General features: G+C 32.6%; 1 protein-coding gene across 9 annotated transcripts in view; it reads right to left on the bottom strand.

The window, feature by feature from the left end:
• Positions 1–4015: 4015 nt before the first annotated feature.
• Ssadh (succinic semialdehyde dehydrogenase) overlaps positions 4016–22077 on the bottom strand; it is a 275075-nt gene continuing 257013 nt past the window's right edge. For 8 of the 9 annotated variants that reach the window (XM_085808726.1, XM_085808725.1, XM_085808722.1 and 5 more), the window contains 2 exons: positions 14404–14620; positions 4016–6792 (listed from right to left, as the gene is read on the bottom strand). In XM_085808726.1, the coding sequence (XP_085664852.1) occupies positions 14412–14620 (209 nt within the window). In that variant the 3' untranslated portion in view covers positions 4016–6792; positions 14404–14411. Of the gene's footprint in view, positions 6793–14403; positions 14621–17995; positions 18120–22077 lie in introns of those variants that run through there. The other variant, XR_015038809.1, reaches the window with a different exon arrangement.

Here is a 22077-nt window from a genome sequence, read left to right as displayed (position 1 = left end):
TTCTGTTAAAATTCATTCATTCTGGGGCTTTTCTACCACCCAGTTGCAGCACTTTCTTCTGGAAAAGGCCATTTTGTTACTCCGTTACACAAAACGTATTTATTCTTTAGAATATTAATTATTGTGATTTCATTGTTCTGTGATGTATGGAGCTTTTACCAACACCAAACATCGTTGCTGCAGTACGATTTCCATTTTCCTTCGCAAAATGAATGGCTTTGCATCTGAAACCAGCACTGTGTTTCTTTTCGCGGAAGCCATATGTACTGCTAAAATGAATTCTAGATCAACTGTATTTCAGCTAAAGCAAATGCGATTTACTAGGGCCTTCGATTTTCACTTCAAAAGACTACAGAAAGAGAAAACATCTAACTCCTAATTCCATGAATTCATTCAGGTTGGAAATGCATTCTTACTCCAAATTATATACCCTTTTTCTAGAAACCTGTACAACAGCATTCTTCTGGACAGCTGTATTGAATACAATGCACCCTCTTTGCAGAAATATTTACTTCCTCAAGCATTTAATCCACACACATATTGTTCCACTTATCGCTTATCAATTCGGGGTAACATTGCTTGAAAGGCTAGGACAAATGTTTGAATAAGTGACCTTAAAAAATAAGAGCTCTGTACATGTAGGTTTTAGGTTTCTTGGTGAAGAACTTGGTACGCGTTATACAGCGAATATACCTAAAAGTTAAAGAATGTACAGGGTTGCCACTCAAACAGGAGAATGAAATTCCCTGACTTTTCCAGGTTTACCAGGTGTGTTTCAAGAAAATTCCAGTCTATCCGCGTAATGTACGTTGGCTGTGCTAAGAGATAAATTAATTATGGTATTACTTGTATTGTGTAGCAAATTCACTTAATTATTCAATAACTCCCAGAGGACATTTATTCTTAATTATTCTTGGTATACTTTGCTTGATAATTTTGTTTAGTTTTCCACTTAAGAAACTTAATAAAATTTAAGATATATAAATTGGATACAAAATGTATGTTTTATTTAATTATTACTCATGATCATCACCAGTTCAACACGAGGCTAATCCGGTCCTTATAAATCACAACGCAATGCTAAATAGTTAGGTTAGATTTTAGGTAAATTTAATTTGCGTGAGGTATGTTCTTAAAAGGCACCTTAACACTTGAAAACACAAATATAATTATAATAGTTGTTGTTTTCTCCACTGAAGATTGAGATTAGAATCTTCCCAATCTGGAATAAAATAAGGCTTTTTTTGCAGACATTCTGCAGCTAAACGAAAGAAAGAAATCTATTTTAATAAATTGAGCTATTTTATATTTATTTCGCAGCATACATAAGGAAAAAATATGTGCATTAAATTTCGTGATGGTATGTCATCATACTGCTATAATTAATTTCAGGATTATGCCAGAGAAAATTTCCCGAAATTTGGAAATATTATTTACTAATAATAAATAAATTTAGAGGGAAGAAGCAACATTAAATTATATGAATAACATAAAAATAATTACTTAAAAATTGAATTAGAATAATAAACGATATTTTAGCGAATATAGTTACAAGTAAAATGCTATTACGCCGCTAGAATGCGGAGGGAAAATTTGCCAAGGGATTTGGCGACGGAACCTGGCGGCCAGAATTTCCCTCTCCGCGATGTGTACAGGAAATTGAGAAACACGTGTTAAGAAGAAACGCTCTTTGACAAAAAGAAAACTACGAAAATCCGTTTTTAAATTATTGCGAAAAATCCAAGAAGAAACGTTTTATCAAAGGACGTTTCTTCTTGGATTTTTCGCAATAATTTTAGTAGTTTTTTTCGCAATAATTTTAGTAGTTTTTAGGATTTTCGTAGTTTTTTTTTTTTTTTTTTTCCCTGAAAATAACTAATCTATGAATTAATTTACTTGCGCCAAAAAATATTTTCTTTTCCTTTAGAGTTTAACCACTTGCGCTAAGACTAAACTTCACGGTTGCGGTGCCGTGCGCTACAATATAACAAGCCGTGAAGTGTCTCATTTACGCCGCTCCGCATCTGCGAGTGCAATCCAGAGCTGTAACTCGAGAAATAAACAATCTCGTTGTTAGGCGACGTGTGCACCACGTTATTTTCATTTTTGCGATAAATGCTTATCGACGTGGTGTTCACGTCGCTCGCGGTTTGAGACAAAAGCATCTTGACGTGCGTGGCACGTCTTTTTAGCGCAAGTGGTTAAAGAAATTTTAAACGATATTCATTTTATGAACTCTTGATAACGTGACCTTCGAACTTCGACACCGGTTTCGAGCTTTGGCGACAGATATATCAGACATGCACAGCTGTTTTCCCTCTATGATGGAACGGAGCCACAGCCACGTCTGTTGCAGAGAGGTTTTCCTTCTTTACAATACATATTCTTTGATTCTAACCTCCATGGTACAGTATACTAGGATTAAACCCATTTTGTTTTATACGAGAACAGGTACTTTCTTTAGTTCATGCACTGCACATGCGATTCTCGAAAATATTGGAAACCAAAAGTTGCGGGAAAGTTGCTTTGCCTTTCTAAAAGACAATCAAATTGGAACTGCGAAAATTGGCTCTATGCCAGCTAGCCGAATGATACTCACGTGATACATAATTCGCCAAAAAAGTTACCTCTTCCGACGTCGGCGCAAAAATCGCTTTTTTTGGCGGGATCGTTGTATGAACTTCCCTGACTTTTCCAGATTTTGACAAAAATACTTAAATTCCCTGACTTTTCCCTGAATATTTTGGTCAATTTTCGAATTCCCTGACTTTTCCCGGTTCTCCAGGTAGTGTGGCAACCCTGAATGTAGCTTGAAATTACCGGTGTGCGTTAAACGTCGGAAAATAGTGTTTGTTTTACATTTATTTGTACAGTTATTTGGTAAAGTGTGCAATTTGCACAATAGGGTGAGTGAAACTAAAGATATGGGACCTCGGATTCACTCAGTTTGGTAGAACTTCGGAAAAACCTTGTCGAAGCTGGGTAAAATATAGCACTATGTAGCGATTTTTCGAGCATTTCAAATTTTTACTGGAAACAGACACAGAGATAAAAACAATTTAGGATGTCAGAACCCTTCAGACAGCAGCCGCATTAACTTTCACGAGATATCAATCATTGAGAGTTAGTGAGTTTGATTTTCATCCCACTGGAGCATCCGTACAACTTTAATACATTTATCATCCAGCCTTGAATATTTGTTAATATTTTCGAACACTTTCTCTTGCTTTACTCCTGAAATAAGCGCATAATGCATTGTTTATATATAACATTAAGATACTTACATCAATTAATGCTGTTATAATAGGAAGGAAGAAAATGTATCTTCAGACAATCATGTGATTCGAAATTATAATGATTTCCGCTAAAAATCGATGAGAACAAGGTATTTTGTAACGGGGGATTCAAATGTCAGCATCATAATTGTTCAAAAAATTTATATTTCATTGAATTTGCATTGGACAGCAATGCGATTTGCCTCAAAAGGTCATATGGTCAAAAGTGGTAATGATAGTTCCACTGAGATCATTCAATGGTGGTTTGATAATTCCAATTTTTAATCTCTCAATTTTCTCCAAAAATTCAGGGTAGCAGTTGCTCACATTATATAATACAGGGTGCAAGAACATAAAAAAAAGTCCAGTGCTTATCTTTTTCCCCCATCAGTCTAGGAATTCATGCCTTTTTGTAAAATGCGAATTATTTTTTACCAAATAAGTTAACTTGTGATATTGACAGTTCAAAAACTGAGCCATAGATTCATGCTTCCATGATGCAGTTCCATGTAATGAGTATAACTATAATCACAAATTCACATTATAAACTTTTATTTAGAAAATAATAACAATTTTATACACATCTACTCTAATTGCATTACTCTTTATTGTAATTTTGTGAATACAAATTTTTTAAGTGTTTAATCAGTTCTGAAAACTAGGAGAAATTAGAAATTAGTACAGTTTTTTTATTTCTATTGTGAAAACTCTGCATAAGAGTTATAAATGAAGACATCAAATTTAACTGAGAAAAGTATCCACTTTTATTTGACTCAATATACATTTCTTAAAATGAAAAAAACATTTAATAAATCATATTGTAGTTTTTATACAAAAATTCACATATATTATCCCATATCTTGCATATATATGTACACAGTATACATTGTGTATGAGCATGCATGTATATATACAGGTATCAATATCTAGTAATATATATTCATTTATATGTATCTTACTAGATACTTTAATACTTGTAGTTGCAATGTAACAACGTGATAGCTTATTCATAGACTTCTTTTCATTTATTTATTATTCTATGCCTTTTTTTTATTATTTTTCTTACTTTACTCAAGAATTAATGGCTAAAGCACAAGAATAATCAGAATTCCAATTTTGCATGCAATAAACTCAAAAAATAACATTACAACAAATTTTTCATTACTTGCAAAATGTAAGTAATCAATCACATTAAATATCTTTAATAGAAGACAGAAAAAACCATTTCATGGACTATTACTAAATTTCAATACATGTTCTCTTACAGAAAAGAAAACTTTGGAAGCCTGGACTCCTTCTGGAAGACTCTGGGAGGCACAATTATGCTAATAATTATGAACAAGTTAATTGCATTATGAAGTTAGCAAATATTGCCAATTAATATGTAAAAAGGAAAGCACAAATATTTCCCTCTAACTTCAATAATTTTAGCTATGCCATGCAAATCTAAGCCAATGTGTCTATCAGAAAAACAGAAAATAATAAGAAAATTAATTGAAATTAGACATAATTTTGAATTTGTTACTAAAATTAAAGTTTTATTCAGAAAATAATGAAGAAGTTTATTAAAAACAGTAAGATGTATATTTACATCGCTGGTGTTTTCTCCCCAATTCAGAAAAAAACATAGTCTTTTCATATGCCAACTCAATAAAAAATCGAGATATTAAATGAAAAATATAATAAAAAGTTCATAAAATATGCACATAAAACAATTTTAAGGGGAGCTGCTCTACCATACAGCTTAAAGAATTTTCCATCTGTATTTCATCATTTTTCTGAATATTATTCTAGCACCATTAGAAACATGAAGTTACAAAAATTATTACGACTGAAATTCATAGAAATACAACTTTGATTCACAAGAATCTCAAGAATCCATACATGAGAATGTTAAAGTGCTATTTTTTTCAAAAACAAAATATAGAGCTAAAGACTTTCTATCAATAAAATGGTGTGTGTGTGTATAGACAGAGAGAGAGAGAGGGAAAGGACAAATCAAAAATGGATTTTGATATGCTTTTATGTTCATTATGAATGAGCAGCCACAAAAGTCATTAAAAATCAAAACCACATTTCTAATCCTGACTGTGGATGAACTTACCTTAATTATGAAAATCTGAAACAGAAATTAACTCAACAAAAGTTACTTTCGACAAAAATCACATCCACAGCTGGAACTATTCCAGCGTGGTAGCCAATGACTTTTTGAGAGTGCTTATGCTTTTTCCGACCACCATATATGGCATTTTCTTTGCTAGCTATGTTGATTTTCCCCCTGCCACCATGCTGATGCATTTCAAACTTTGAATGTGATCTATGATAAAAGTTGTTGCTGTATAAACCTAATTTTTATTTTAAATCTTGGTTATTAAATAAAGTTCGTGCAGGGCTGGAATAAGAAGCATTGTTTTGATTATTTATGTGGCTACTTCTGAAGATAACCTCAAAAACATATCTAAATCCACTCCTCAGATTATTAAGAACTTTTTGTTTTAATTTTCTCACTAAGGAAAAAATTCCTTTAATTTTCTCTTCTTGAAGTTGCGAATTTAATTTAAATTTCTGACATTTCTTTATTTTTGCACTAACTGCAGCAAAAGACGCACTTTTGATGAATTAATTTTGTTTCTATTCTATTTGAATCAATTCTAAATTGTCCACACACATACACACCATTACTGAAATTTTGAATACTTATTCATGCACTTTATGTCACAGGAAATGCTTATAAATAGGTTAAAAGAAATGTGTGATTAATTAATGCTATTCAGTGCATAAAAGACTTCACAATTCTGAAATATAATTTTTGACACTAGTTAACAAACTAGTGAGTGAATAAAAGAAAATGAAGTTTGTTTTATCCAGAAAGTAAGAAATCCAAGGGCTTATTGATTATATATAACTGATTATTTTCAACTCATAAAAATATAAATCTCAAAAGTCTCAATAACAATTGATAATATTCTAATAATAACATGAAATATAACCAACTAAACAAATCAGTTTAAATAACTTCCTGTGCAAATATACTATATCAAAATTATTTTATTAGCATTAAAAGACTCATACATTTATACGAATGCACTGAAGAATGCAATTTGTGTACATTGTAAAATTAAACAGCAGTTCTTGGAAAGCTTATAAATATAACAAATATAACAATACTAAAAATCAGGAACACAAGTCACTAAAAATGTTTTCCACCAAGATTCTAAAACACATACTTTAATTTTCTAGCTGCAATATATGATTGATAAATTTAAAATTAGATAAATTTTTGAATTAAAAAATTTAAATGCATATTTTAGAATCTGAGAAGAAAGTGTTATTGTTTTTAAATGCCATAATTACAAAAAATACATCTCTCTGCATGCCTATAAGAATACAGTTGCTATCATCAGACACATCAAAATTTATATGTGTATACTTTTCAAAACACAGAGTACATATTTTTTCATTGTAAATTAAATTCAGCGATCTACAGAAACTTGGAAACCCAGAGAGAGATGTGGATCTAAAACAAAACAGACATATTGAAACAGAAATTAAGTATTTCAAGAGAAGAAGACATAAAAATTATTGAGTGGTTCTAAGAAAAGATATTTCTTAAACAAAGTTATTATTAGCAACAGTTTTAAAAAAGTCTACACAAAAAACAAAGACATGAGTCAATAACAAACATTAAAAACATATAGCATACTTTAAAAACTACTTGGATGCTAAATTTAAGCCAAGATATATTATTTGTATCCACTAGCATTTACATAAATTATCAAAGATGCTAGACAAGTCAGACTAAGACATAAAAATCACCACACAAAAAGGCAGTTACCTAATTGACACAAAACTTAGTACAGATCATATAAATCTACTGAAACTGTGATTACAGTCTCAGAAAATTCGTTATCTATTGAAAAGAAAAAGCTACACAAAGTGAGCAAGTCAAAAGGCATTGGTCCATCTTTGGCGATGCAATCTGTTATCCAGTATGATATTAACTCATAAAGTTGGCATATAATATACGAATCACTACATCTTATCTTGTTTGTTTGCACTTTGACAGCTCTAAACTAGTACTGTGAAAATTTGCAAATATTACGCTAATTTTGGTTGTTTGATTTCCAAATTAATATTTGTTCAGTATGTTATTTTACCTAATTACAGAAGTGTATGTTAGAAAGGTTATAGAAAATATACCAATGTTTAGACAAAATGGAAATGTTTCAACTAGAAATAGAAAAAAATGAAGAGCTACCAAGTTTTAAGAAAATTAATAAAAACTGGATGGCCAGATACAAAAGCATGGTTCCAGCACTAGAAAAATGCTATTTTAACTTCAGAGAACTATCATATGCAAATGGAAGAAAGTTTATGGAAATATATGTTAAGCAGAATTCATTTATGAGAAGAAAAATGTAAAAATAAAGCAAGACAAATATTATACTGGCCAGGAATGTCAAAAGAAATTGAAGATTTGGTTCTGAATTGTCTATTTCATTTGAGTTCCCAAAAAGCTAATAGTAAGGAACCAATGATATCTAAAAATAATATCTAATGGTCCATGGAATGTACTGGGAAATGGATTTCTTATTTTCAAAGCAGAGACTATCTAATGGTTACAGACTATTTTATCAAATATATTGAAATCAGACATTTGGAAGATTTGTCAACTGGAGCAGTGATAAAAAAGTTAAAATCATTTTTTGCAAAGAATGGTATCCGAAAAATAGTACGTTCAGATAATGGTCCACAACATAATTGAAAGGAATTCAAAAAATTTGCAAAAAAATGGAATTCTGAAACCAGAACTTTAAATCCAAATTATGCACAATCAAATGAAATGATTGAAAAACTTATTCAAACAGTCAAGCGAATGTCAGAAAAATTGTAATTAACAACAAGGAGCGCATTTAGTGTTGCTGAAATATCATAAACTCTCCTATTTTAGCTGAAATTAAGCCCCCATCAGAATTAATGTTTTGAAAGAAGTGAATGTTGTGATGCCTATAAAAGAGAATTTCATCCAAAACAACACGAAGAAGAAAAGCAACATTACTGCAGAGAAAAGCGTTACAAATATTGGAAGGAAAGAAAGAAAATGTTGAAGTCATCTAGAAGACTAGTCTACAGAGTTGTTGGATTACCCATTCTTCACCAGATGTAATATTTCAACTGAGAAAGTTATAAACTTTATTGCCACTCTTCCAATCAATTGCTGTTGCAGTATTGTGAATATTTATATGATTTGCTAACTTTTAAGACATGTACATTTGTAACGAAGATGTTTGGTTATATTTACTTTCAGTAGTTAACGTTTTGTAGTTAAATTCACATTTTATTTTAAATATGACTAATTTTTTTGTGCATACACGTATCTTTCATGATTCCCCTCCCACTCAATATCAAGACAAGCATAGGGTGTTAATATCCAAGACTATAGGCTGTATTAAGTAATTCAGTGGAAATAAACATTTTATATGGCTGAACTAAAAAACTTCACGAATTAGCTCTGCAGCATGCCAACAAATCGCATCACAATGTTGCACTAGCATCTTTAATGACCTTGTATCTTCATAAAGAACAGTGCAAAGAAACACTGCTGTGTCAATATCTAGAGTAATTATAGTAGTGTTTTTATAACTGAAAGTGTGATAGTCTGCAGTATATCATGGATAGACATGGGAAACAACAAGCCAACACCAAACTCTGTGATAAAGGTAAACTGGCCACTCAGGCATTAAATATGCCTCAGCCATGAGTCATATGCTATGCTTTGGGTCTCACAAGGACTTAAAAAATGGAAAAACATCTCTTGAACGTGTGTATTTCCCACACACCGAGCACTCCTCCCTTATTCATGCATTCACGGCAACCACAACATATTGCTTTGTATATGCTTTACTCATCACACTTAGCTTCTGCTGATTTCTTCCTTTTCCCAGATAAAGATGCATCTGATAGGTAACCATTCTCACAATGCTACCAGGATCCATGATGTAATTGCATAGAACCACACATACCTGATCACAAAATCACCATTGTATTAACATGTAGTATTAACATAGTAGATACGTTTCTTTGCACACTGCATTATCAAGACTCACTATAGCTGCCAGTACAACCTTTTCTTGTTCCCGTTTGTTGACATGTTACAGAGATAATTCGGGAATTCTTTAATCCAGTTGTGCATATAAATTCTACATACTGAAGAGTCAAGAACTATAAGAGCCCTTTCAGAAATTAGTGAAAATTTGCATTTCTGCAGAAATCCGAAGTGAATAAATAATAGTACCTTAAAAGGGATATAGAAGGTCTACTTAAATTCACGGTGATTACAAAATCATGTAGTTGATTAAACTGATGTGTTTATCAACCGGGTGACGTTACTCTCAATGACTAATGACAGTGTTTTTTCATTCCTGGCCAAACCTTTAACCCTTTCCGGCATGCTACCTTTTAAAGTTGGAGTTTTGTTTTTTAAAAAAAGGTAGGCAGTCTCATTAGGCCTAGAGGAATACACAAATAAAATTTTGTGAAGATAGCACTTATCGTTTAATTCTGTGGGTGTGTCCAAAGTGGGCACACTGAATGAATAGAGCTTTGAAAAGAGTGCTGAAACGAGCATTGTTGTCAATGAACTGACCAATGAGATGCGGAGAAACAAAGAATACAGACTCCCAGTTGTCCTAGATTATCGGTGAGCCTGGTCTGGGCACACCTAAGGTTCGCCGTTTGACTTTAGGCAAGATTTCGAGGTAAAAATTTAAAACTAATATAGAATAAGGAGATTAGCATACAGCCAAAAACATAACATAGAAATTTCTTTTCAAACAATTCCTTTTATACCCTAAAAAAGATCTGGAAGATTTCTTTGAAAAATGAGGGTCTTAAAACCTAAACATGGCTAAAATATATGGACTGATTTGTGTTGAGCTGCCATCTACTACAAATAAAGAAGGTTCAGAGTAACCTATAAATCCTTTTTCATTCAATTTTTCTGTGCGTACCGAAAGAAATTTTTAGGTGTGTTCAGACCGGACACACTGTGCTGCGAAGGGTTAATGCACCAAAGAACTTCCTGGCCAAACCTTTAATGCACTAAAGAACCTTGGGTTTTTATATACCAAAGCTCTGTGGTTGCATGCAAGTGTATTCAAAACTCTGTGGTTGCATGCAAGTGTATGCAAAAAGAATGTGTTTGGCAATATCGACACCTATAGTTAGTTCTCATCATCGAGGTTTCTGACATTTTTCATTTTATGGTGTTTCCTGGGTCTCAAATAGAAAGTGTGAAGTAGTGTACTGTCTTTCTGATGAAAGTGTAGCTTATAACCTCATTAGGTGACAGTATTTCAATATCAATAGAAAAATTATTAATTATTTTACATCATCACAGCTGGAAAAACTGTAAAGTGATAATGTTTCTGTAAAAGCAAAAGATGTATCAATGGTCATGCGCGATACAGGGTCAACTCTAGACCATATGGAGAGTAAGCACTTGTGCCTATGATCTGAGGATCTTCCTAAATGTTTGGATTTTAATAAGAAAAAGTAATTGTGTAATAAATATGACTAGTTAGTGGTCCAATATTAAAAAAAAAAAAACTTGGTTGCATAGCTTTCAAAAAGCATAGCATAATGTCAGGAATAAACATTTCTTAACAATGGGCTCCGGCATCAATTAATATTACAAGTTACAATAAATCTTCAGATACTTTCTCTTCAAAGGAAAATTTTCAAACACAAAGAAAGCTCAGTTCATCAAGAAGCTCCTTCAGTACTGGAAATAACAAAACGTAAGTCTTTGGAAACTGCATAGACCAATAAGAAGGAAGTGGCATACATTATATTTAGAACAGCATACAAAGTAGTTAAGAGAAATAAAATGTTTCATGATTTTGAAGAGGAATTTGATGAGCAAAAGCTGAATGAATCCAATAAGGACCATATCTTACATTTAATTAAATGGATATATTAATACTGTGAACCATACTGCAGTAGAAATAATAAGCATTGTCATTAAAACATAATATAGTTGAATAATAAAATTGCCCACCTTGTTCATGAAAACACTACAGTAAGTCATCTGTTCTCTCATTATCGTTTCATGCAAAAATGTTTTCAGACATGAACGAAGTACCAAACTCTTCATAGCTGGAACAGAACTTAAGAATGATTCTGTTGAAGGAATGTTCAAGTCATTTATGATCTGCTTAAGGGAACTTGTTTTTCATTGTGATTTCTTGGAGGACAATCCTATGGCATTTGCGACTGATGAGACTGCATTAATACTTAAAAGGTGTATGACACTACGTAAACATCAGTTTCTCAAAATCTTACTATGGCACTCTGCTACTCACAGATTAGCACTGTGTCAGATGTAATACAGACCGATTCTCCATCATAAGAAAACCACTTCAAATCCTTCATTGTTAAACTGTGTATTTTGTATCACCAATTCTTTAAAAATGTAATGGAATTAAAATGCATGAAACAGCTTAACACTGAAATACACTGCTGGCCATTAAAATTACAGCACCATGAAAGGAAGCAAATAAAAAAAGATATTTATTATACATAAAAAATATGGCAAATGGAAAAAATTATTAAATTTGCAAGCAGTTTAGTGCACAAGGGTGTGAAATTAGTAGAAACAGCTGCCACTCCTGACAGCTAAAATGGCCCTTACCCGATTAGGCATGGAGTCGAACTGGGCTTGGATGACAGAAACAGGCAACTCATTCCATGCTGCTTTAAGTCTATGTCACACTTTATCAATCATATTAGCTGGAGAGGGGTGGCGGGCCAGTCTCTCAGCCACCCATGACTAGATGTTTTCACTGGGTGACAGATCTGGAGACCATGACGGCCAAACCAGCAATCAAATACCAAGTGTATCGAGAAAGGTCAGAACATGATGTGCAACATATGGTCTTATATTATCTTGTTGGAAGATGTCGTTTTGGCAGGCCTTGAAGGTAGGGCACAACCACTGGATATAAAATATCGGAAATGTATGGCTCTGTGTTCAAATTACCTTCGATCCGGACTAGGAGATGTGCACGTCGTGTACCCAATGGCTATCCAAACCATCACACCAGGTGCAGAGCCTCTATACAGATATCAAATGCAAGAAGGAAACTTTCAGTCACCTCAAAGCCTCTAGACACGTATACGGTAATCAGCATACTGCCCCCAGAACAGGAACTCATCTGAAAATATGAGATATTGCTACTCCTATATCAAATCTTGTCATTCAGTGCACCAGAGTTGTCGTCTCTCTATGCGGCATTGAAAAGGGAAGCCAAAGTAATGGTCGCCATTCTGATAGTCCATGCTGCTGCAAAGCTCGACACACCCTACAAGCGGATACTGGCTAATGGTCTGTAATGTGGTTGTACAGTTTTGTTGGGCTGGCCGCACAATCTGTCTGTCCTCTCGAGTATTAGTCATGGATCCCGCATGCTGTTCAGTATGACCCTCATCAACCCACTGATTCTATATTCGCATGACAGTGGTTGGATGTCGACCAGTGTGATAGGCAATATCACGGAACAATAATCCACACTCACGATAGGCAACTATCCTGCTGCCTCTATCGAATTCCGACACTTGCTGGTAAACAATTCTTCTTATTCAAGACATTACATGATATTCTGAGCAAACTTTGACCTTACAAAGCACCTTCCAAGTGATAAATCCACTACATAACTTTCTTTTATACAGTGCTTCAAATGTAGTTTCTCCCTCCTGTGTCATCTAAATGCGTTGAAATATAATCATTGGCATATCCCAACCTCTTCTTCCTTTCATGTGATTTTGATGTTCGTCAGATCATTCCTTCCTAGTGTTGCAATTTTAATGGTCAGCAGTGTATTAAGAATTGGGAAGATTTTACATGCTGTTTGGCAAAGTTTCAAGAACAGGCTTTAGTTACCCATTTGAAAAGTGTTAAAGCAGGTAGGTACAGAAATAGAACCAAGAGAAATTTGAATGAACACTACTACAAAAAATCACAAATATTGATAGCAATTTAAATCTCGTTTTGATGTATATTTGTCTTCAAAAATTATCAGAATTTAGTACAGAACTGCAAGTATGTAATATCACAGTATAGTCTGCTCACAGCAAATCACCAATCAAATTAAATTGATGAGCGAAAGACAAACATTGGACCTTATCATCTAAAAGCCTTAAAAAAAATTTGGACATTAAACCAATTTCACTTGAAAATTAGGAAAAATATCCACATGAAAACCATCTCGAGCCAGTAAAATTTTATGTAAATCTGAAAGTTTGGATGAAGAGCTGACCTTTAACAAGAGAAGATGTTTAAGTTCAATACTGTATTATAAAAGTTGGACAAATAATCGCCCTTTAACCTTTTGTGAAGCAGAAACCATGAACCTGTGTGACAGATTTGAACTTCTCGATGATAAATCATAAGGATGTTTTCCAGAATTTCTTTCCGAAAAGAAGATTCATAATTTTTATGTCTCTTCATGGCACAATCAAGAATGTTCTTATTTCAAGAATTGAGTATGAACTTGGATTCTTACAGATGAATGTAAGAGGGTCTTCCACAAAAGCTTTTTATAAGTTTGGTAGGTCTTTCTTTGGGTTTATTAAAGCCTTTAGTGCATATTCGTGGTTTTTTAAAGGACAACATCATGTGACAGATACCAAAAGCAAGCACAGTAATCTGAAAAAAGTTTAGTGAATAAAACCTCGTGTCAATAAAATACTGTGAACTGTGCAATGTGAAGAGTAATTCATGTTTTTGATAAAACATTTTGTCCATTGATTGCATATTTTTCCCCAATTTGAACTATAAAATGATAATTTTCTTCAGCCAAGCTAAGAGTCACCCCAAACACTTTTTTTGGGGGAAAAGAACTGCCTTAAAATAAACTACTACTTTAAATATTTTAAATTCTAAAAACATCTCAAAATTAGCATATAAAATCAAAATATATTTTTTAATTTCCATAAGAATTACGCACGATTTAAATATCTTTTCAGTAAATGGCATCAAATTTTAATCTCATTTAGCTCTATTAAAGATTTGATGAGATCAAAATTTATATTACATATAAAGAATATTTCATATACAAAATTTTCTTACCAATAAATTCAGTTCAATCCACCAAGACAAATATACTTCATATATACGTATTCATCAATACCATAACGAGAACCTTCTCTTCCCATCCCAGATTCTTTTATACCACCAAATGCAGCCTCTGCAGTAGATATTATGCCTTCATTTACACCAACCATACCATTTTCAAGGCATCTAGAAACTCTCATTATCTGAGCAAAGTCTTCCGAGTAAAAGTAACCTAAAACAGAATAAAAATATAATTCTAAAATTAAAGGCAAAAAAGATAACATATAGCAATATATTTTAAATGACTAAAAGCATACGGCCAGATAACAAGTTACTCCACATATATGGTCCCTTTTTCTTTCTCAGTTATTTATTCATTTAATTTACTTACTTTTTTTGTGTCAGTATTCATGGAAGAAGGTCAATAAACTGCACCATTCTGAGACTGTAGTTTTAGTCTATTATTACTTTCCTTTATAATAAAACCTCTCAGCTCCCAAAATGAGTTCATCTTTTGAATCTCATTAAGGTTTTGCCATAATATGAGGTAATTCCAAATTCTGAATTTCCTTATTCTCTCCCTTAATATAGCATGCAATACAATTCTCATTTAAAGAATAAACTTTAGATCTCTTTCAAAAAGAGATATACAGTCAAAAGTTGTTAATTCGGACACACATAATCCGGAATGATCCATAATTCGGACCTCAAAGCTACAAACTTTCTGCGCATGCGTCGCGTTGACGCATACGCGTAAGACCTTTACGGCTTGGAATATGCGTGTGCGCATAATACGTTTACGCATGCACGTTTAATGTATAACGGACAATATAAGCTAAGCTAAAATTATCTAATTCAGTTAATGTTGCAGATTGTGTTGTTCCTTAATCTTCGGGATCCGGCTTATTACTTTTTGCAGACTGTTAGAGCAATTTTATAAAAGCAAGCTTGAACTTTCGAGTATGTCAAATAGAATTTCCGATATATATTTACCTACTAATATGTAAAGGATCTACAAAGCGAAAGTATGTTTCAAAGTCCATTAAACAAAAAGTTAAATTGCTGCAAAAAATGTATAAAAGCATATCCTTTATTTCTCTAACCATTCCGAAATCTGTTTATAAATTTCACGCTGCTCTGCGGGGGGGGGGGGGGCACATCGCGGCGAGCAATGAACTGGAAGTTGATCTGTCAGCACTATCCTTATCTTCAGAGCAGATGTTTTTATTTTATTTGGCTTATAATTCCTTACTAAATGTAGTATTTCATCTGGATGTACTTCGTCTTTGATATCATTTAAATCAAATTCCTCATCATTATAATTCGCTTCCGATAGTGAAGAAAGTGACATAGAGGTTATTGAAAACGAAAAAATTTCGATTGACAAATTAGTCGGTATTCTCGACACAGCAACTATAGGACTTGAACAGCGGAACTTTGTAACTGAAGAAGAAATTATGTCTTATTATAGAATTAAAGAGAAATTACTCGTATTATCACATAAAATGAAGCAACTTAAACAACTTACATTGAAAGAAATGTATAATAAAGTAAACAAATAAATATTAAGCTTTTTTTTTTTTGTAAATTTTGATACCCTTTAGATCATAATTGTTTTTTATTTCATAAATTACGGTTTCATATTTTTAATTTTATAATTTCTGCATGCCATCTTACCATATTTAAACTGATGATCTATAATCCAGAAAAATCGATAATCCGGAATCCCCGAAGTCCCGACGAGTCCAGATTAATGACTTTTGACTGTACTTCATATATACATATTCATCAATACCATAATGAGAACCTTCTAACTATTCTAATTAACCTTCTCTTCTAATTATTTCTTAGTATGAAGCATACAGCCCCTGCTTTTTGCTATCTTAATTGAAATGTCACAGATGAAATCAGTTTAATAATCTTGACATTGCAATCAAGAAGTTAATGATCCTCACTTTTGTGTTTAGATTCTGATTCTGTAATTAACAGCTAACTCAGTTACATGTTTTGAAGAGTTTAATGCTTTATCCAATTCCAGAGGACAGCCTTAAGAATAAAATATTTTAAAAAAATTATTATCTTTGAGATAAAGATAGCCACACAGATTTAAAAAAAAAGCGCGGTTAATTAATTCCTATGAAAAAATCATTAATAAAGTTTGTTTCGTTTAAGGAGTGGCACATTCAAATGGCTTCTCAAAACACTATTCTTGTTGTGAAGGTTATATTCTCATTCAGTACAAAATCCAAAAACATAAAATTTCCTGCTTAGTGAATCATCAATTTTGAAAACCTTCTAAAAGTTGTAGAATTTTTATTATTTTAAACAATCAGTTATGATTTACACCTGTACTGTCACTTCTTTCCATTTCCATGCCAGAATGCAAGTTATCTCGTGTGTATTTAAACTGAGGTTTTTAGGTTGTAAGACAGAGCATGTTCTGCCTATAAAATGCCATGTTATTAAGTTGCTGCTAACTCAGATAAAATTTGTAGTCTTTGGCCTTGCATTATAATAGCTCATTTTTTAATACCTATGCCGGTTAGGTTCTGAGCAATTTTGTGTTAAATGAATTGTGCAGCTTTGAGCAGCCTTCAGATACTAGCTTACTTGAATTAAAATTTTACGTTCGACGATTGCTTTAAGTTACATCACCACTGGTTGGCTGAGTTGTACGTATCGAGAGTGTCTTCTGTTCTTTACTTTTAATAAAAAAAAAGTGTCTTTTACACCCTTTTAAAGGCTCTGTTGTTATTTTAGACTTAACGATTCACTGTCAGTCCATCAAGAGTTGGTTACAATAGATGATAGCTAACAGGATTGCAAAACTACATAAATAATTCATGCAACCAAAGTCAAATCGACAATTATTTAAAATTAAAGTACAAACAATAAATAAGTACATAAAATATTGCTTCTTGTCTCGATATCAGACTTTGATTTTAATAAAAAAAAAAACTTGAAGATGATGTTAGATCTTTAGAAGTCCATTTTAGAAGTCCCTTCACTCAATAAGTCACTTTTAAATCCATTACAAATGATATGTTTTTAAGCAATAGATGATCAAATTTATAATATTTTGAATTATTTAGTAAAATTAGATTTTTTTTTAATCTGGAAAATTTCAAGAATGATTGATACACAAAATCTTTTCAGTAATTATTATAGTATTTCAGACATAAATTGTTAATTTATAAGAGAAGAGAAAGGCAAACTGATTAACTTGAGGGTGCACTGTAATACTAAAAATACATTCATTATACTTTTTAAGTTGAATGTGAAAAGAAATCAAGTTATTAGGAATCATTATCTACAGAAATATTTTTAAAGATTTTCAGTCAAAATAATCAAATTTTTAAAGGTTTTTCACAGATATTCAATCAGTTGTACTCCTGATATAAAAATATATTTGAGTCATACTGAATATTATTGAAATATATTTTTACATTAGTAATAAAGTCTATCCATTTAAATTTAGTTTATATGGGGCTAAAAATGTCCAGTAGGATCAAAACATGAATAATGATAAATAATGGAAGATTCATACAGAAGTAAGTTTGCAATTTGTTTGCATTACACATATATATAAATTCAACACTAATCATACTTAAGATCCAGCGGGTCTTATTAAATTTCAAAGGGGCTGTGGCGACATCATTCACGTTGATAAAGCGCCATCTGTGAAACTCCTTGCATGCAATTTTCTTTTCGCTAGAGTGGCAGCAGTAAACCTTCAAGAAGAAAAAGGACAATGACCGATTTTCTGTCTGTGTAATTCTATATCCAAAAATGTAAATAAATATTAATGTTATTGGAGTCAGAACAGTGTTTAACATTTCCTATGTTCCAAACTTCCACACTGGTTTACTGGATGTGATCCAATTCTACTTATGAAGTGTAAGATGGAAAACGAAAGTACAATGTTTCTGTAATGTTACGAGATGTCACTGACATTATACGCACGTTATAAATAGTCACCTGTTATTGAATATATGTTACGGACAGCATCGGAAGCAGCTACTTACCCATTTTTCAAAAGTTCCGCAGTTTTATTTACTGAGTTCGACAGTGGATTGAGTGATAGTTTCAAAGTGTTTCTGTTGCGCATGGATTACATCAAGAATTCATGGTTCGATTGGTTTGATGCGTCTGTGAAATATATATTCCAAGCGTACGTGGGACTGAAATACTTCTGAAATGGTAAGTCAACTTTAAAAATTTAAATTTTGTTCTATATTGCAATATGTTTTAAGCGGTAATATATGCAATTAGAATTTTCAGAATGCTTTAAATGTGTCAGGAATAAATGAACTAGTTTTTACTAAGCAAACTTTACCTGGAAAAGCTTAAGCTATGGGAAAAAAAATAAAAAACTGGATTAAGTTACCTACCTGTTTACCATAATCGATAGATTCACTTGGTGGATCAACGTGTGTACCTGTGGATGACCAAACCGCAGTGTCCATCGCATATGCCTTCATCACGACTTGAATTTCGAGATTTGGAATACCAGAGAAGACAGCATCTGACCAAAGTCGACAATTTGACAGCCAACTTTTCAGATTCTTGAGCAAACACCTAGGCTTCAAAGCTAACAGCACCCCAGCTTATCATCCACAATCTAAATCGAACCTTGGTTTAATCGAAATGGCACCATCGAACCTTGAAAAACAGCCTAAAATTCCACCTGCAAATGTCAAATTCTTGGACTAACATTCTACCTTTGATTCTCCCTGGCATTCTATCCACCATTAATGAGGATTTGCATTGTTCTTTTGCTGAACTGCCGGTTCACCAATCTGTTTGCCTGGAGAATTTTTCAGTTATGTCCCCACTGTTATGCATTTAGTCATATCCAAAACCTAAAACCAACACCCAGCCATGAAAAAAAAAAAAAAAAAAAAAAAAATTGTGCACAAGGACTTAGCAAATTGCTCACTTGTATTCATCTATAATAACATAATTTCATCTTCTCTTCAATCACCCTATCTCAGACCATATGTAGTTAAAAAAACGTTTTGAGAAATTTTTCGATGTGGAAGTAAAATTAAACGGATATAGATAGATAGGCTGAAGCCATGTTTCAGTCTCAAAGATGAAATAACAAATCTCCAGACACATGAAACTGATAACTCCAAAATCTCACCTTCCACTTCTTGGAGACAACGATTCTTCCAAAGATATTCATCCTAGAAACACGAAAGCTGGACGAGGGGTGAGATTTTCTGCATACCTGAAAGATTACGAGGTATAACGCTATCACTGGGAAGGGAGTGTGTGGCGACATTATTCGCATTAATGAAACGCCATCTGTGAAACTCCTCTCATGCAATTTTCTTTTTGCCAGAGGGGCAACAGCCTTTGCCCAGAGTGGCTTGCCAGAGAGGCAAGCCTTCAAGAAGAAAAAGAAAAGAACAATGACTGATTTTCTGTCTGTGTAATTCTATATCCAAAAAATTTAAATAAATATTAATCTTATTTGACTCAGAACAATGTTTAACATCTATGTTCCCAACTTCCACAGCGGCTTTAATCAAGAACAAAGTTCTTATAAGTACAAAACTATGTTAAACATTTTACTGGAAGGAAAACCTGTATAACTATGGATAATTTTGTTGTTAAAAGAGCATGATAGTTATTTCTGCATAATTTTTGTCAAAGAATGGTATGTATTGATGCAAAACTACACTTTGGTCCATTATTCTGGTGTATTTACAACTTTAGCATCACCTTTTTGAAGCATGGGAAACATAGGTTTTGAATACCTTGCTGAAGTACTATCATTTCATTAAAATACATTTTACTATACTACTGAAATCATATCTAACAGCATTGCAGCTATCATTATAATAATACTGATACTTTATATCTTATCCAAGTAGCACACGAGGTTGCAAACTGGTCCGAGAGGTTGCAAAGTGCTCGTGGTAACTTTTACAACATCTTTACAACGTTGCGAAGACGCAAAATATTTGCCGTTGCATCTTGGCAATTTGTCAACGTCGCTGAAACGTCATGATATGACTGCTTTTAGACGTGGTCGTTTTAGCATTTTTTTCATACTTCATCGGCATTACTTTTAGAATGAAAAGAGACTAAATCTACCCTTTCAAGAATCTGAAGTCCGCATAAGATTTACTTTGCAATGTTTCATTACTTTATTTCATCTAAATATATTAATCTAAGGTAGATTCATCTAATGAAATATAAATTTAATATGAATACTTTTGAATTATTAAATTTAATTAGGACTAAAAATATGTGCTAAATTATTGTTTAAAATTTTGTTAAAATAATTAATACTTAAAATATTTTTTATAAATATTGCAGCAAAATATTTAAAAATGAAACTAATCTATAAAGTTATTAAGTTATGCATTTTATATATTTTTAAAAATCATATTTCCAAAATTAATGTAAAGCTATTACTTACGGGGCGAGTTTAAAAATTCCGAGAAAATGTGCAATGTTAAAAGACAATGCATATCCATGCATATTTAACGGTTGTCCAATATATCTGACGGAAAACTCACCGACAATCATGAGAAGCAGAACGGAAAAATTAATGAAAAGGAGAAAGAAATATTAACACTTTTAATAGAAAATAGCAAAATTAATGGATTTGATAAATTACTAATAAATGTTGGCATAAAAATTAGAAAAACTGTACACTGCTCTTCAACCAGTGACATTCCATGTACATTATTTACTGGATGCTTATATAAACGAACGTCTCGAGATTTAGCACGTTTTGGCTAGCTGCCAAATTCGAAGTTTTTAACTCCGCAATTACTTAAAAGCTAGATTTTCTAGCTAAGAGTGGTGAACAGCAATAAACGGAATGGATAAATTCCAGCAGTTCTTTCAAGTAATTTGTTAAAGGTGCCATCTGTAAGGCATTTGAAAAGACTTACTTCATGTTTGAAATTGAATCAAGCGATGGCTGATATAAATAATATTGCTTATATTAAAAGTAAATGTAATGTACTGTCAATCAAAGAACACACTTTTAATCTTCTCATTGTTCTGTCCGCATCTACTTACTTCAACTGCCTTCAGCGATTGAAGTTCCATTGCTGTGAGCTCCTGTTTGGAAGCCTCTGAATTAAGGAGAAATCATTGTGAGAATGCGGAAATTTTGCTTATTTCGTTTGTAAATATCTGCTCTACAAGAAGACACCAAAAGTTTGGATACATCATTTAAAAAATATTGAATGCAATGAGCTATAATGCTAATCATGAACACTGTGTTCATGAAATAGTGTCCTGTTTTGATGTTTTATGTGTTTCCGTTTATTAAAAAGTTATATGGTGGTTCGTGCTTCGGTTATAACGTCCTAAGTGCTATATCGTATATCATACATATTAATCGATTATTGAGTTCATATTGAAAGGTTAGTTCTCAGAAATAATTCATATAAAACCAAAAATACCCATGGAATATTTCCGTTACATGGAAACAAGCAACCACAGCTATGCACACCAGATAAGGACAACACAGCAACAACACTACTGTTGCCAATTTACATTAAGTAAATATTGTGATTGGCACGCATATCTTATTTTTTTAACACACCCCCTTGCCAATCACACTATGTGCAAGATATTTACGTACTTCCATAAAAAATTAATCATGCTGTGGTTGTACACATTTACAGAAAAACAATGTAGCCGCTATTACATGCTTAA

Source organism: Stegodyphus dumicola, chromosome X1, assembly GCF_044657685.1.
Source record: "Stegodyphus dumicola isolate Sdum_Otavi_A_Nest chromosome X1, ASM4465768v1".
Lineage (NCBI taxonomy): Eukaryota > Metazoa > Arthropoda > Arachnida > Araneae > Eresidae > Stegodyphus > Stegodyphus dumicola.
The sequence above is the reverse complement of the archived record's forward strand: the minus strand, read 5'-3'. Positions and strand labels throughout refer to the sequence as shown.